Source organism: Oncorhynchus mykiss, chromosome 8 (assembly GCF_013265735.2).
Source record: "Oncorhynchus mykiss isolate Arlee chromosome 8, USDA_OmykA_1.1, whole genome shotgun sequence".
Lineage (NCBI taxonomy): Eukaryota > Metazoa > Chordata > Actinopteri > Salmoniformes > Salmonidae > Oncorhynchus > Oncorhynchus mykiss.
The window spans coordinates 89917016-89932142 of NC_048572.1; the positions used below are offsets into that span (position 1 = coordinate 89917016).

The window sequence follows — 15127 nt, forward strand, 5'->3', positions numbered from 1 at the left end:
GGAGCTTGGAGAAAGGGGGCATGATTTTACACTTGGAGTTTGGAGAAAGGGGGGCATGATTTTACACTTGGAGCTTGGAGAAAGAGGGGCATGATTTTACACTTGGAGCTTGGAGAAAGGGGGGCATGATTTGCACTTGGAGATTGGAGAAAGGGGGGCATGATTTGCACTTGGAGCTTGGAGAAAGAGGGGCATTATTTTACACTTGGAGCTTGGAGAAAGGGGGGCATGATTTTACACTTGGAGCTTGGAGAAAGAGGGGCATGATTTTACACTTGGAGCTTGGAGAAAGGGGGGCATGATTTTACCCCTGGAGCTTGGAGAAAGAGGGGCATGATTTTACACTTGGAGCTTGGAGAAAGGGGGGCATGATTTGCACTTGGAGATTGGAGAAAGAGGGGCATGATTTTACACTTGGAGCTTGGAGAAAGAGGGGCATGATTTTACACTTGGAGCTTGGAGAAAGGGGGGCATGATTTTACACTTGGAGCTTGGAGAAAGAGGGGCATGATTTTACACTTGGAGCTTGGAGAAAGGGGGGCATGATTTTACACTTGGAGCTTGGAGAAAGGGGGGCATGATTTTACACTTGGAGCCTGGAGAAAGAGGGGCATGATTTTACACTTGGAGCTTGGAGAAAGGGGGGCATGATTTTACACTTGGAGTTTGGAGAAAGGGGGGCATGATTTGCTGACATAATTATAATCTAAATCCCACCTTAATTTACTCATTGTGACACACTGAGGTTCCAAACTCTGTTTTAGACCAGACTGACTTAATGACCAAAATTATCCCATTTACACTTTGTTGTCAATTTTGACACGATAATAAATGTTTCTGACTCATATTGATGCCACAGGCCGTTTTTCAAAGGGATTCGTTGTTTAGTTTTTTTTAAGGGGCCAGTCATTCTTTAATGCTTGTTTGTACTTCCTCAATTGTTATCTCATGTGGGCCCAAAGGTGAACTTGACTTGACATGTTTTGTCGACAGGCCACTTCTTTTACACATGGTTTCCCAGCCTATAAATCTCAGGAGGATCAGCATCCTCTATCTCACATGATGATGATGATGATGAATTCTGACAGGACACAGTAGAGGTTTCAAACGAGAGGAGAGGGAAGTGATGATCTTTCTCGGGACAGAGTGACTGGATACAGGAGTACAGCAGTCTTTACAGGTAAGAGGGGACGTGGCCTTTAAAATGCTCGGAGAAACAAATCTAACATTTGACATTATGGCAGCTACGTTTCCCTGTCTATTTGACAGGTTCTCCACAACGACATAACGATGACGGTCTCCTACACCCTAGAAGTGGCCAATGCTAAGTTTGGAGGGTTTTCCAAGCTGCTCTTCAGGTGGAGGGGAAGCATCTACAAGCTGTTATATAAAGAGTTCCTGGTGTTCTGTCTGCTGTACAGCTTCTTCAGTGTTTTCTACAGGTATGATGAGCAGCTGCCTGTCTTTTATTGGGGGTAAATATAAAGAATGGAATGTAATAGAATCCCTTTACATTTTCCCAGAGGGAGCTACAGTTCGGCAAGTCAGATTGACTTGAGCAGCACTGTATTAAAGGTCCTAAACAGTCGTTCTGATTCCTGTGTATAAACTTTTGAGCGACTAAAACATCACCCACACTATTTTTTCCTGATATAAATTTAAAACAATTGAGAAAAATTACTTAATTAATACATTTTTCTCTCATGTCAAACTACCAGGAAGTCTGACAAGACAGACTGAGTGGACAGGGAGCTAGTAGACTGAGTGGACAGGGAGCTAGTAGACTGAGTGGGCAGGGAGCTAGTAGACTGAGTGGACAGGGAGCTAGTAGACTGAGTGGACAGGGAGCTAGTAGACTGAGTGGACAGGGAGCTAGTAGACTGAGTGGACAGGGAGCTAGTAGACTGAGTGGACAGGGAGCTAGTAGACTGAGTGGACGGGGAGCTAGTAGACTGAGTGGACGGGGAGCTAGTAGACTGAGTGGACAGGGAGCTAGTAGACTGAGTGGGTGGGGAGTTAGTAGACTGAGTGGACAGGGAGCTAGTAGACTGAGTGGACAGGGAGCTAGTAGACTGAGTGGACGGGGAGCTAGTAGACTGAGTGGGCGGGGAGCTAGTAGACTGAGTGGACAGGGAGCTAGTAGACTGAGTGGACAGGGAGCTAGTAGACTGAGTGGACGGGGAGCTAGTAGACTGAGTGGACGGGAAGCTAGTAGACTGAGTGGACAGGGAGCTAGTAGACTGAGTGGGTGGGGAGTTAGTAGACTGAGTGGGCGGGGAGCTAGTAGACTGAGTGGACGGGGATAGTATTAGCACACACCCAGCTAACTAGCTAGCTATTTCACATTGGTTACACCAGCCATTAGGCTGATAGGCTTGAAGTCATAAACAGCGCTGTGCTTGCGAAGAGCTGCTGGCAAAACGCACGAAAGTGCTGTTTGAATGAATGATTACGGGCCTGCTGCTGCTCAGTCAGACTGCTCTATCAAATCAGACTTAATTATAACATAATAACACACAGAAATACGAGCCTTTGGTCATTAATATGGTCAAATCCGGAAACTGTCATTTCGAAAAAACAAAACTTTTATTATTTCAGTGAAATACGGAACCGTTCGGTATTTTATCTAACGGGTGGCATCCCTAAGTCTAAATATTCTTGTTACATTGCACAACCTGTTTGACATGAGAAAGTGTTTGACATGAGGAAGTGTTTGACATGAGAAAGTGTTTGACATGAGGAAGTGTTTGACATGAGGAAGTGTTTGACATGAGGAAGTGTTTGACATGAGGAAGTGTTTGACATGAGGAAGTGTTTGACATGAGGAAGTGTTTGACATGAGGAAGTGTTTAACATGAGGAAGTGTTTGACATGAGAAAGTGTTTGACATGAGAAAGTGTTTGACATGAGAAAGTGTTTGACATGAGGAAGTGTTTGACATGAGGAAGTGTTTGACATGAGGAAGTGTTTGACATGAGGAAGTGTTTGACATGAGGAAGTGTTTAACATGAGGAAGTGTTTAACATGAGGAAGTGTTTAACACGAGGAAGTGTTTAACACGAGAAAGTGTTTGACACGAGGAAGTGTTTGACACGAGGAAGTGTTTGACATGAGGAAGTGTTTAACATGAGGAAGTGTTTGACATGAGAAAGTGTTTGACATGAGGAAGTGTTTGACATGAGAAAGTGTTTGACATGAGGAAGTGTTTGACACGAGGAAGTGTTTGACACGAGGACGTGTTTGACACGAGGAAGTGTTTGACACGAGGAAGTGTTTGACACGAGGAAGTGTTTGACACGAGGAAGTGTTTAACACGAGGAAGTGTTTAACACGAGGAAGTGTTTAACACGAGGAAGTGTTTAACATGAGAAAGTGTTTGACATGAGGAAGTGTTTGACATGAGGAAGTGTTTAACATGAGGAAGTGTTTGACATGAGAAAGTGTTTGACATGAGGAAGTGTTTGACACGAGGAAGTGTTTGACACGAGGAAGTGTTTGACACGAGGAAGTGTTTAACACGAGGAAGTGTTTGACACGAGGAAGTGTTTGACACGAGGAAGTGTTTGACACGAGGAAGTGTTTGACATGAGAAAGTGTTTGACATGAGGATGTGTTTAACACGAGGAAGTGTTTGACATGAGGAAGTGTTTAACATGAGGAAGTGTTTGACATGAGGAAGTGTTTAACATGAGGAAGTGTTTAACATGAGGAAGTGTTTAACATGAGGAAGTGTTTGACACGAGGAAGTGTTTGACACGAGGAAGTGTTTGACACGAGGAAGTGTTTGACACGAGGAAATGTTTGACACGAGGAAGTGTTTGACACGAGGAAGTGTTTAACACGAGGAAGTGTTTAACACGAGGAAGTGTTTGACACGAGAAAGTGTTTGACACGAGGAAGTGTTTGACACGAGGAAGTGTTTGACACGAGGAAGTGTTTGACACGAGGAAGTGTTTGACACGAGGAAGTGTTTGACATGAGGAAGTGTTTGACATGAGGAAGTGTTTGACACGAGGAAGTGTTTGACACGAGGAAGTGTTTGACACGAGGAAGTGTTTGACACGAGGAAGTGTTTAACACGAGGAAGTGTTTGACACGAGGAAGTGTTTGACACGAGGAAGTGTTTGACATGAGGAAGTGTTTGACATGAGAAAGTGTTTGACATGAGGAAGTGTTTGACACGAGGAAGTGTTTGACACGAGGAAGTGTTTAACATGAGGAAGTGTTTGACATGAGGAAGTGTTTGACATGAGGAAGTGTTTAACACGAGGAAGTGTTTGACACGAGGAAGTGTTTAACATGAGGAAGTGTTTGACATGAGGAAGTGTTTGACATGAGGAAGTGTTTAACATGAGGAAGTGTTTAACATGAGAAAGTGTTTGACACGAGAAAGTGTTTGACATGAGGAAGTGTTTGACACGAGGAAGTGTTCGAGGAAGGGGACAACCAACTTTATGATGAAATGTGATCAACAGTCATGTTTCTTCTTTGATCTGGTTTCATCCAAATATCATCACATTTCATGAAAAACTGTTCAGGACCATTAAGGGTGGGAGTTACTAGCAGAAAAAGGAATGTTTGGTATCAATAATCAGGTGTCTTGGATTGGATATAATTATGTTTGAAATATGATTCCTTTGCAGGTTCTTCCTCACTGAGAAACAACAGTTGTTGTTTGAAAATGTAGCCCTTTACTGTGACCAGTTTACCAACTTTATACCAATGTCCTTTGTGCTGGGTAAGTCAACTTTATACCAATGTCCTTTGTGCTGGGTAAGTCAACTTTATACCAATGTCCTTTGTGCTGGGTAAGTCAACTTTATACCAATGTCCTTTGTGCTGGGTAAGTCAACTTTATACCAATGTCCTTTGTGCTGGGTAAGTCAAAACCTATGAGGTGGGATTTGTAATGCTTTATTGTACAGATGTAGGATCTTAATTTGATCACCCGGTTGCAGGAGAACTTTCCGGCAGGACATTTCAAATGTGTACTGTATTTGAGGTTTAAAAAGGCTTCTGAAGTTTGTAATTTCCACTTTGAAATTTCAGACTTGATTTTTCCTTACGAAAAATGTCCATTAATTATAATCCACAAAATAATTCACATTTCCTGTTGCTGCAGGATTATTTTCCTGCTGTAGCAAACTGGCTCAAATTAAGATCCTAAATGTGTACTTATCTGGGCCAAATGATCTCAAGGGAGAATACTATGAGAATGCTACATTACTGGTTGTCATAGCTACTGATGAGCACCTGAGCAGGTAGACACCAGATCAGCCCTTTCTGCCCCACATGAAGGCACGCACATTTACAAAGAAAAAAATCCTAAACATCCCTTGTTTGTCACGAGTGTTAAATGAATTGATATTTGAATTTACTCTGCCGATTGTCCGTGGTGTTGGTCCTTTGGTGGGTTGAAATACGAGACAAAATATCCACAGACAAGTATCATTAAACTGATTTCAAAACGTCCTCATGATGCTGGGTATCACAGCACCCTCTGATTCATCCGTCCTCATGATGCTGGGTATCACAGCACCCTCTGATTCATCCGTCCTCATGATTCTGGGTATCACAGCACCCTCTGATTCATCCGTCCTCATGATGCTGGGTATCACAGCACCCTCTGATTCATCAGCCCTCATGATGCTGGGTATCACAGCACCCTCTGATTCATCAGCCCTCATGATGCTGGGTATCACAGCACCCTCTGATTCATCCGTCCTCATGATGCTGGGTATCACAGCACCCTCTGATTCATCCGTCCTCGTGATGCTGGGTATCACAGCACCCTCTGATTCATCCGTCCTCTTGATGCTGGGTATCACAGCACCCTCTGATTCATCCGTCCTCGTGATGCTGGGTATCACAGCACCCTCTGATTCATCAGCCCTCGTGATGCTGGGTATCACAGTACCCTCTGATTCATCAGCCCTCATGATGCTGGGTATCACAGCACCCTCTGATTCATCAGCCCTCATGATGCTGGGTATCACAGCACCCTCTGATTCATCAGCCCTCATGATGCTGGGTACACTGCACCATCTGATTCATCCGTCCTCATGATGCTGGGTATCACAGCACCCTCTGATTCATCCTTCCTCATGATGCTGGGTATCACAGCACCCTCTGATTCATCCGTCCTCATGATGCTGGGTATCACAGCACCCTCTGATTCATTCGTCCTCATGATGCTGGGTATCACAGCACCCTCTGATTCATCCGTCCTCATGATGCTGGGTATCACAGCACCCTCTGATTCATCCGTCCTCATGATGCTGGGTATCACAGCACCCTCTGATTCATCCGTCCTCATGATGCTGGGTATCACAGCACCCTCTGATTCATCCGTCCTCATGATGCTGGGTATCACAGTACCCTCTGATTCATCCGTCCTCATGATGCTGGGTATCACAGCACCCTCTGATTCATCCGTCCTCATGATGCTGGGTATCACAGTACCCTCTGATTCATCCGTCCTCATGATGCTGGGTATCACAGTACCCTCTGATTCATCCGTCCTCATGATGCTGGGTATCACAGTACCCTCTGATTCATCCGTCCTCATGATGCTGGGTATCACAGCACCCTCTGATTCATCCGTCCTCATGATGCTGGGTATCACAGCACCCTCTGATTCATCCGTCCTCATGATGCTGGGTATCACAGCACCCTCTGATTCATCCGTCCTCATGATGCTGGGTATCACAGCACCCTCTGATTCATCCGTCCTCATGATGCTGGGTATCACAGCACCCTCTGATTCATCCGTCCTCATGATGCTGGGTATCACAGCACCCTCTGATTCATCCGTCCTCATGATGCTGGGTATCACAGCACCCTCTGATTCATCCGTCCTCATGATGCTGGGTATCACAGCACCCTCTGATTCATCCGTCCTCATGATGCTGGGTATCACAGCACCCTCTGATTCATCCGTCCTCATGATGCTGGGTATCACAGCACCCTCTGATTCATCCGTCCTCGTGATGCTGGGTATCACAGCACCCTCTGATTCATCCGTCCTCATGATGCTGGGTATCACTGCACCCTCTGATTCATCGTCCTCATGATGCTGGGTATCACAGCACCCTCTGATTCATCAGCCCTGATGATGCTGGGTATCACAGCACCCTCTGATTCATCCGTCCTCATCATGCTGGGTATCACAGCACCCTCTGATTCATCCGTCCTCAGTACCACAGTACTGTCGTGTCTTTGGCTATGCCAGATTAAGCGATATGACATGTTATTCTATAAAATCCTTTCCCTGTAATTAATTTGACCTGATTGAGCTAATCATGTAAATGTGATTAACTAGAAAGTCGGGGCATCACGAAAGAGTGTTTATAGAGCTGTTATCTTCCGAATAAACTCTTAAAGACCTAGTAATATTTTACATCAATAGCAGTCAACATTAATCGTTACCTTAATTCAGTCTCATCTGAAAGTTGTACATTTTTGATTATCTTCAAGAACCCTGGCTAACAAGTTGAATCAGCAATACAAAATTGGGTTTAATTATTTATTTACTAAATACCTAACAGAATTACATAAACACAGAATGCAAATGATGTCATACAGAAAACGTCCCTGGTGGACGGAGCCGACATGACGGCTGGCTACACAAAGGGAAGGGGGTTTGGTTTGAGGGAAAGAGCGGGAAGACTGAGGAACAAAGGGAGAAGCTGTGCTATCGTAAATACAGTATCCTATGCATTCTAAATTACCGCCCATTTGGAAAAGGGAAATGCAATAAATATTTACTCTGGGCTGCGCTTCGGTAGGTTGGTCGTAGATGCTGGCCGTGTTGGCCAACAGAGATCTTCCTGTCCTTGGAAGAATGTCTCTGGTGGTAAATTGGATAACGTTGTCCGTCCTTTCCTAGACCACGTTTACAGCGGCCACTGCTAACTCAACAGCTAGGAGGTATCACTTCTGTACTGAATAAGAGTTCAAAGTTCATACCTCATGCTGAGGTTGGCTTCGTTCTGTAGTTGACATGTTAGTCCTTTTAACGTGGGACCGTCATCCTCACGTCCTCGGAACCGGAGGTTACATTTTTGTCAAGGGCTTTATATTGTGGAGGGAGAGAAGGGTGTGTTTCATAGTTTATAACCCATGTCTCTTCACAGGGGCAGGCCACTGATTGAGCAGAGCCCTAACCTTATGAAAACCCAAATCTCTCATTTGGAAGCTAAAATTACATTTACATACATAAACCCACAGGCCAACGTCATGACAGTACCCTCTGATTCATCAGCCCTCTGGATGCTGAGTACCACATGATAAATGATAAACATCACTAATAAACAATCAGAACTTCTATTTGGACCAGACACTCCACGACCCAGACTGTTTTACCTACTTTTTAAAATTCATAAAGAACCAGATACCTGGACTATTCCCCATGAAGTTCCTCCTGGCAGGCCAATCGTATCAGACTGTAATAGCCAATCATACAACACAGCCCAATATATTGATCATTATATCAACCCTCTCTCCACTAGACACCCCAGCTACCTCAGACACACAGATCAAACCCATAGTTGTTCCCTCCCAAACATATACACTGCTGAAAAAAATAAAGGGAACACTAAAATAACACATCCTAGATCTGAATGAATGAAATATTCTTATTAAATACTTTTTTCTTTACATAGTTGAATGTGCTGACAACAAAATCACACAAAAATTATCAATGGAAATCAAATGTATCATCCCATGGAGGTCTGGATTTGGAGTCACACTCAAAATTAAAGTGGAAAACCACACTACAAGCTGTATATTCACTATAGACATTGATAGCTTACATAAATACAGCAACAGGAGTACAGACGGTCAGAAATATTTTCCACACATACCCAGATAGCAATAGACCAGACAATGAAATACTACAACTATTAGAAATCAGCCTCACACAATGACTTTATATTCAATGATAAGCACTACTTACAGGTGGAGGGAACAGCTATGGGCAAGAAATGTGCCCCGGCATATGCAAACATTTACATGGCTGAATGGGAGAGAGAGGCATTGGCCAAGTGCCCACATCAACCTACAATCTATTACAGATTTATAGACGACACTATAGGAGCCTGGCCTCAATGATATCCAACTATTCACTGAATTCATTAGCATTCTCAGCAGTCACCACCCATCCATTAAGGTTAAATACATAATAGATCCATGTGAAGTACACTTCTTGGATACTACAGTTTCCTTTAATCACATAAATCAGTCTCAAAAAAACAATATTCACTAAAGTTTATTTCAAACCAACAGATACACATGCTCTACTCCACAAACACAGTTATCACCCCAAACATACATTTAGAGGCATCGTTAAATCACAAATTATACAGTTTCATAGGATTTCCTCCTGCAAACAGGACCTGGGAAAAGCAATTCAAACATTATTTCAGGCACTCAGACAGAGAGGTTACTCCAAACCATATCTCAGAACTATAAAAAACAGCTCCTTGGGGCCCTCTCTCCCATTCAACCTACACACTCACATAACACAAGTCTGTCCATCACTCTTTCTGACCCAACCTCCATTATAGAGGTTCTGGAGGCACTGCCATATCCCCCTCTGACCTGAACTCTGACCCTAACCTTAACTCTGACCCTAACCTTATCCCTGACCCTAACCCTGACCCTAACCTTAACCCTTACCTTGACCCTAACCTTAACCCTGACCCTAACCTTAACCCTGACCCTAACCTTAACCCTAACCTTAACCCTGACCCTAACCTTAACCCTGACCCTAACCTTAACCCTTACTGGGTTTGTACCCTGCTCCTGACCCTTAACCCTAACCCGGGTTCGTATCCTGTCCCACCCCCATCCCCATATCCACTCTTAACCCTAACCTCACATATTTTTTCAAACACCATTTTTTTCAAAAGTTCGCTAAACACTTTGTAACAGTCTGATTGGTCGGCTGTTTGAACCATTAGAGGGTGCTCTGATTGGTCGGCTGTTTGAACCATTAGAGGGTGCTCTGCTATTCTTGGGCAGCTGAATGACCTTTGACTCCCTCCATGTCTGAGGGAACACCGTCTTCTAGGCTTAAATTGAAGATGTGGCAAACAGAAGTCACAATGTATTCCTCTACGGACCTCAGTACCGTCCAGTTTGTCGGGAACCAGGTGGTTTGTCCTTATTTATAGACATCAACGAATGTTTTCACCTCTTCCACACTCACTTTGCGGAACTCAGAACTACACTCTGCTTGTCTTTCATTATTTGATCCATAATGCATGAATTTTGAAAGCTCAGTATTTGTTGTTTTCATTGTCATGTCTAAGTTTGCTAATCTTGCCAACAAAAAAATAAGTTATGAAAGTGGTTGTTAATATCACAGGGTTTTGTTATGAACAAGTCATTTGCTGCAATGAAGGATGTTATGAGGACATGTTTTTGCCTGTTGAGGGAGCTGGCAATACAAGCATTTCCCTGCACCTGTAGTAAGACCTGCTAAACTATGCAGGTGACCAATAATCTTTGATTTGATGTGCATGTGCATATTTTCCTGTAAGGTTTCTATGTAACCCTGGCGTTCAACCGTTGGTGGGGTCAGTACACCAGCTTCCCCCTGCCTGATAACCTGATGATGGTGGTGTCAGGGAACGTCCACGGGCTCGACGAGAGGGGCCGGCTGCTCCGACGCACCCTCATGAGATATGCTAACCTCTCCTCTGTCCTCATCCTGCGATCCATCAGCACTAGAGTACGCAGGAGGTTCCCAACCCTGGAGCAGGTGGTGGATGCAGGTGAGGTGCCCTTTCACATCCCATGGATAATGCATAGGCTACACATCTCTATGACTGCGTTTACACAGGCAGCCCAATTCTCATCCTTTTACCCAAATGATTGGCCAAAAGAGATCAGATTTAGGGCTGCCTTCGTTCCTCTTATCTCCTGGTGCAGGATTTATGACACCACTGGAGCATCGCCAGCTGGATGGTCTGTACTCTGACTTCAACAAGTACTGGATGCCTCTGACGTGGTTCACTAACCTGGCATCACGGGCCAGACAGGAGGGCCGGATCAGAGACGACGTCGCTCTACGACTTCTCATGGATGTGAGTGCTTTTCTCACAATACTGAACCTTTGAATTGACCTATAAACTGTCCGAAGGAGACAAAACGTCAGAGACCCCCCTCGTTGCTGACATGGACCCGTCTCCATCCACAGGATTTCATTTGACTGACTTTGTACATCCAGACAATAGTATAAATCAGGACCTAACGGCCAGGAGTTCTTTCTGGTCAGTTCACATGGTCAGGTGACTCTCCTGGCCCTAACTGTGAAGCCCTTTTTGTCCTCCTGTCCCTAGGAGCTGAATAACTACAGAGGAAAGTGCAGCCTGCTGTTTCACTATGACTGGATCAGTATTCCTCTGGTCTACACTCAGGTAACCCTACCCTCTGACCTCTAACCCCTAAACCTCTGGTCTACATTCAGGTAACCCTACCCTCTGACCCCTAACCTCTAACCCCTAAACCTCTGGTCTACACTCAGGTAATCCTACCCTCTGACCCCTAACCTCTGGTCTACACTCAAGTAACCCTACCCTCTGACCCCTAACCTCTAACCCCTAAACCTCTGTTCTACACTCAGGTAACCCTACCCTCTGACCCCTATCCCCTAAACCTCTGGTCTACACTCAGGTAACCCTACCCTCTGACCCCTAACCTCTAACCCTAACCCCTAAACCTCTGGTCTACACTCAGGTAAATGTTACAGGCTGGGTTCAAACCCCAAGACTGTTAGCCCACTGAGCTAAACTTAGGTTAGCTTAGGGAGCTAACACAAGTCGTCAGGTCTCAGCCAAGGTTATTTATCAGCCAAGGTTATTTATCAGCCAAGGTTATTTATCAGTCAAGGTTATTTATCAGCCAAGGTTATTTTTCAGCCAATGTTATTTATCAGTCAAGGTTATTTATCAGTCAAGGTTATTTATCAGTCAAGGTTATTTTTCAGCCAAGCTTGGTTCACTTAATCACCTTTGTTACATGTAGAGGTCAGTAATGGTGAAAGTATCTTCAGCTGTAAAAACTAAAGCTATTACTAGAAACTGCTGAGGCCTGTATATGCTGTATAACACCAAACTACTGCCTGTATAATACCAAACTACTGCCTGCCTGTATAACACCAAACTACTGCCTGTATAATACCAAACTACTGCCTGTATAATACCAAACTACTGCCTGTCTAATACCAAACTACTGCCTGTATAATACCAAACTACTGCCTGTTTAACACCAAACTACTGCCTGCCTGTATAATACCAAACTACTGCCTGCCTGTATAATACCAAACTACTGCCTGTATAATACCAAACTACTGCCTGTATAACACCAAACTACTGCCTGTATAATACCAAACTACTGCCTACCTGTATAATACCAAACTACTGCCTGCCTGTATAATACCAAACTACTGCCTGTATAATACCAAACTACTGCCTGCCTGTATAATACCAAACTACTGTCTGTATAATACCAAACTACTGTCTGTATAATACCAAACTACTGTCTGTATAATACCAAACTACTGTCTGTATAATACCAAACTACTGCCTGCCTGTATAATACCAAACTACTGCCTGCCTGTATAATACCAAACTACTGCCTGCCTGTATAATACCAAACTACTGCCTGCCTGTATAATACCAAACTACTGCCTGCCTGTATAATACCAAACTACTGCCTGCCTGTATAATACCAAACTACTGCCTGTATAATACCAAACTACTGCCTGTATAATACCAAACTACTGCCTGTATAATACCAAACTACTGCCTGTATAATACCAAACTACTGCCTGCCTGTATAATACCAAACTACTGTCTGTATAATACCAAACTACTGCCTGTATAATACCAAACTACTGTCTGTATAATACCAAACTACTGCCTGCCTGTATAATACCAAACTACTGCCTGCCTGTATAATACCAAACTACTGCCTGTATAATACCAAACTACTGCCTGTATAATACCAAACTACTGCCTGCCTGTATAATACCAAACTACTACCTGCCTGTATAATACCAAACTCCTGCCTGTATAATTCGATGTGATTACGTCCCTCAACACAAGGTAGTGACCCTGGCTGTGTACTCGTTCTTCGGCTTCTGTCTGATTAGTCGGCAGTTCCTGAACCCTGAGAAGGGGTATAAAGGTCACCAGCTGGATTTGTACGTCCCCGTCTTCACCCTGCTTCAGTTCTTCTTCTATGCAGGCTGGCTCAAGGTGAGTTCCCTATCGATTGATTTGATATTGATTAGGTGGTTAATTGATTGATTGGATATTGATTGGTTAATTAATTGATTGGATGTTGATTTGCTGGTTAATTGATTGATTGGATATTGATTGATTGGTTAATTGGTTTATTTAATAATGATTGGGTGTTTAATTGATTGATTGGTTTTCATTGTTGCTTGCAGTCTGAATTATGCAGAATGTACAGTCAAGTACATTCTGTTTATTTTGGCTGAGTTTATTTTGGCTGAGTTTATTTTGGCTGAGACATGGTCATGAACAAATCTTGGCCCTAGTTATGCTGAAGTCCTTGACTGTCCTTCCTTCTCTCTGTTCCCTAGGTGGGGGAACTGATCATCAATCCTTTTGGAGAGGACGATGACGATTTTGAAACCAACCAACTAATTGACCGAAATATTCAGGTGTGTTCATCTCACTTCAATTGAATTTAGGCCATCAATGACCATCGACTGCTGAAGTTGATTATCTGAGCATTTGTGCCAATGCTGTATTTTTAGTTTAAAAAGAAAAATCCCAGTTCACTTTCCTGAACCAATCATTTACCATCTCCGATAAAGTATCGTCTGACCTTGTGGACTGTTGGGGTGTTATCCAGAAAGAGTGATAGATCTGCTGTCTTTCATGGGTTATTTTGCTGTCTTTCATGGGTTATGTTGCTGTCTTTCATGGGTTATGTTGCTGTCTTTCATGGGTTATGTTGCTGTCTTTCATGGGTTATTTTGCTGTCTTTCATGGGTTATGTTGCTGTCTTTCATGGGTTATTTTGCTGTCTTTCTCCCCCTCACATTTCTTCCCAGGTGTCCATGCTGGCTGTGGATGACATGCACCAGAACCTGCCCCCAACAGAGAAGGACAAGTTCTGGGTGGAGAGATACTTCTCTGTCCCCTACTCTACTGGTACTGAGACCCTCAGACCTACCTTCATGGGCTCAACATATGACATAAGGTAGCCTACAATGACTGTGATTCATTTGTTCATGCGTTTGATTGTAAATTCATTCATTTCTTTGTTTGTTAATTCATTGATTCATTTGGGCAGCTTTGAATCTGGTCAGGCCGTCTCCATGCCCTTCGTCTATAAGGATGAGTGTGGTGATGTGGACAGGAAGATGAAGGATGTGTCTTTAGTGAGAGACAGACAGCTGAAGGTGTCTCATCTTCAGACAGAACGAGGGGAGGGGCAGTTCAAGGTGGCTGTGGAACTCATCCAAGCCAATGACAATGAGCAGAGCTCTTGTTGAAAGATCTGTGCAACTCGTTTATGGGTTTTGTTTATTTTTGGGGGGATAATTCATGCATTTTCCATGCACCTGTGTGTCAATGATTGTGTGAAATGTCTTCTACAATCATGTTTAGATTGTTTGTTTGTAATCCTGGTTATTAAAAAATGATTTTGAAAAACATTAATTCTTATTTTTATGAAGAATATAAAAACCATTAAATTAAACAGCTGTGACAGTGATGCATGACTTTTAACTTTGAAGCCTGATTCCATGATATAACATTGTAGATTGATTTCAAGAACTAAATGAGATTATCTACATAAATGAATATACTGTAAATTGTGAACCAATCTGCCAAGACTGACATACGTATGTAAGGAATAAAGGTGTGATTCTTTTTCATATTTCATTTTTTTGTATTCTCTTGTATTGTTTATTTTCTGGTGTATTTTTTACGCAATGTGTTGTGTAATTTGTAAGATGCGGAGCTTTTTTGGTCTCAATAGGACACCCTGTTAAAATAAAGGGCAAATAAAAAGCACTAAAATGTCGATAGCTATTGACTGTCATGGAATGTAAACACGTTGCTAGCTAACATGTTAGCTAACT

General features: G+C 43.2%; 1 protein-coding gene across 3 annotated transcripts; it reads left to right on the forward strand.

The window, feature by feature from the left end:
• Positions 1 to 26: 26 nt before the first annotated feature.
• On the forward strand, positions 27 to 15059 carry best4 (bestrophin 4). Of its 3 annotated transcripts, XM_036986753.1 has the most exons (10): positions 27 to 1180; positions 1270 to 1442; positions 4644 to 4738; positions 10545 to 10778; positions 10936 to 11090; positions 11346 to 11423; positions 13113 to 13265; positions 13616 to 13696; positions 14093 to 14241; positions 14335 to 15059. In XM_036986753.1, exons 2-10 carry the CDS (start codon positions 1291 to 1293, stop codon positions 14534 to 14536), a joined length of 1299 nt encoding a protein of 432 aa, XP_036842648.1. In that variant the 5' UTR covers positions 27 to 1180; positions 1270 to 1290; the 3' UTR covers positions 14537 to 15059. The 3 variants fall into 3 exon arrangements, with proteins under 3 accessions (XP_036842648.1, XP_036842650.1, XP_036842651.1); XM_036986755.1 differs by lacking the exon at positions 27 to 1180 and having other exon boundaries at positions 1242 to 1442; XM_036986756.1 differs by lacking the exons at positions 27 to 1180; positions 1270 to 1442 and adding an exon at positions 4420 to 4549.
• Positions 15060 to 15127: the final 68 nt, after the last annotated feature.

Coding starts and splice junctions, on each gene's coding strand:
- best4 (XM_036986753.1), top strand. CDS start 1,291: ATGACGGTCTCCTACACCCTAGAAGTGGCCAATGCTAAGTTTGGAGGG. Junction 1,443..4,643: donor TTCTTCAGTGTTTTCTACAG/GTATGATGAGCA, acceptor ATTCCTTTGCAG/GTTCTTCCTCACTGAGAAAC. Junction 11,424..13,112: donor TTCCTCTGGTCTACACTCAG/GTAACCCTACCC, acceptor CCTCAACACAAG/GTAGTGACCCTGGCTGTGTA.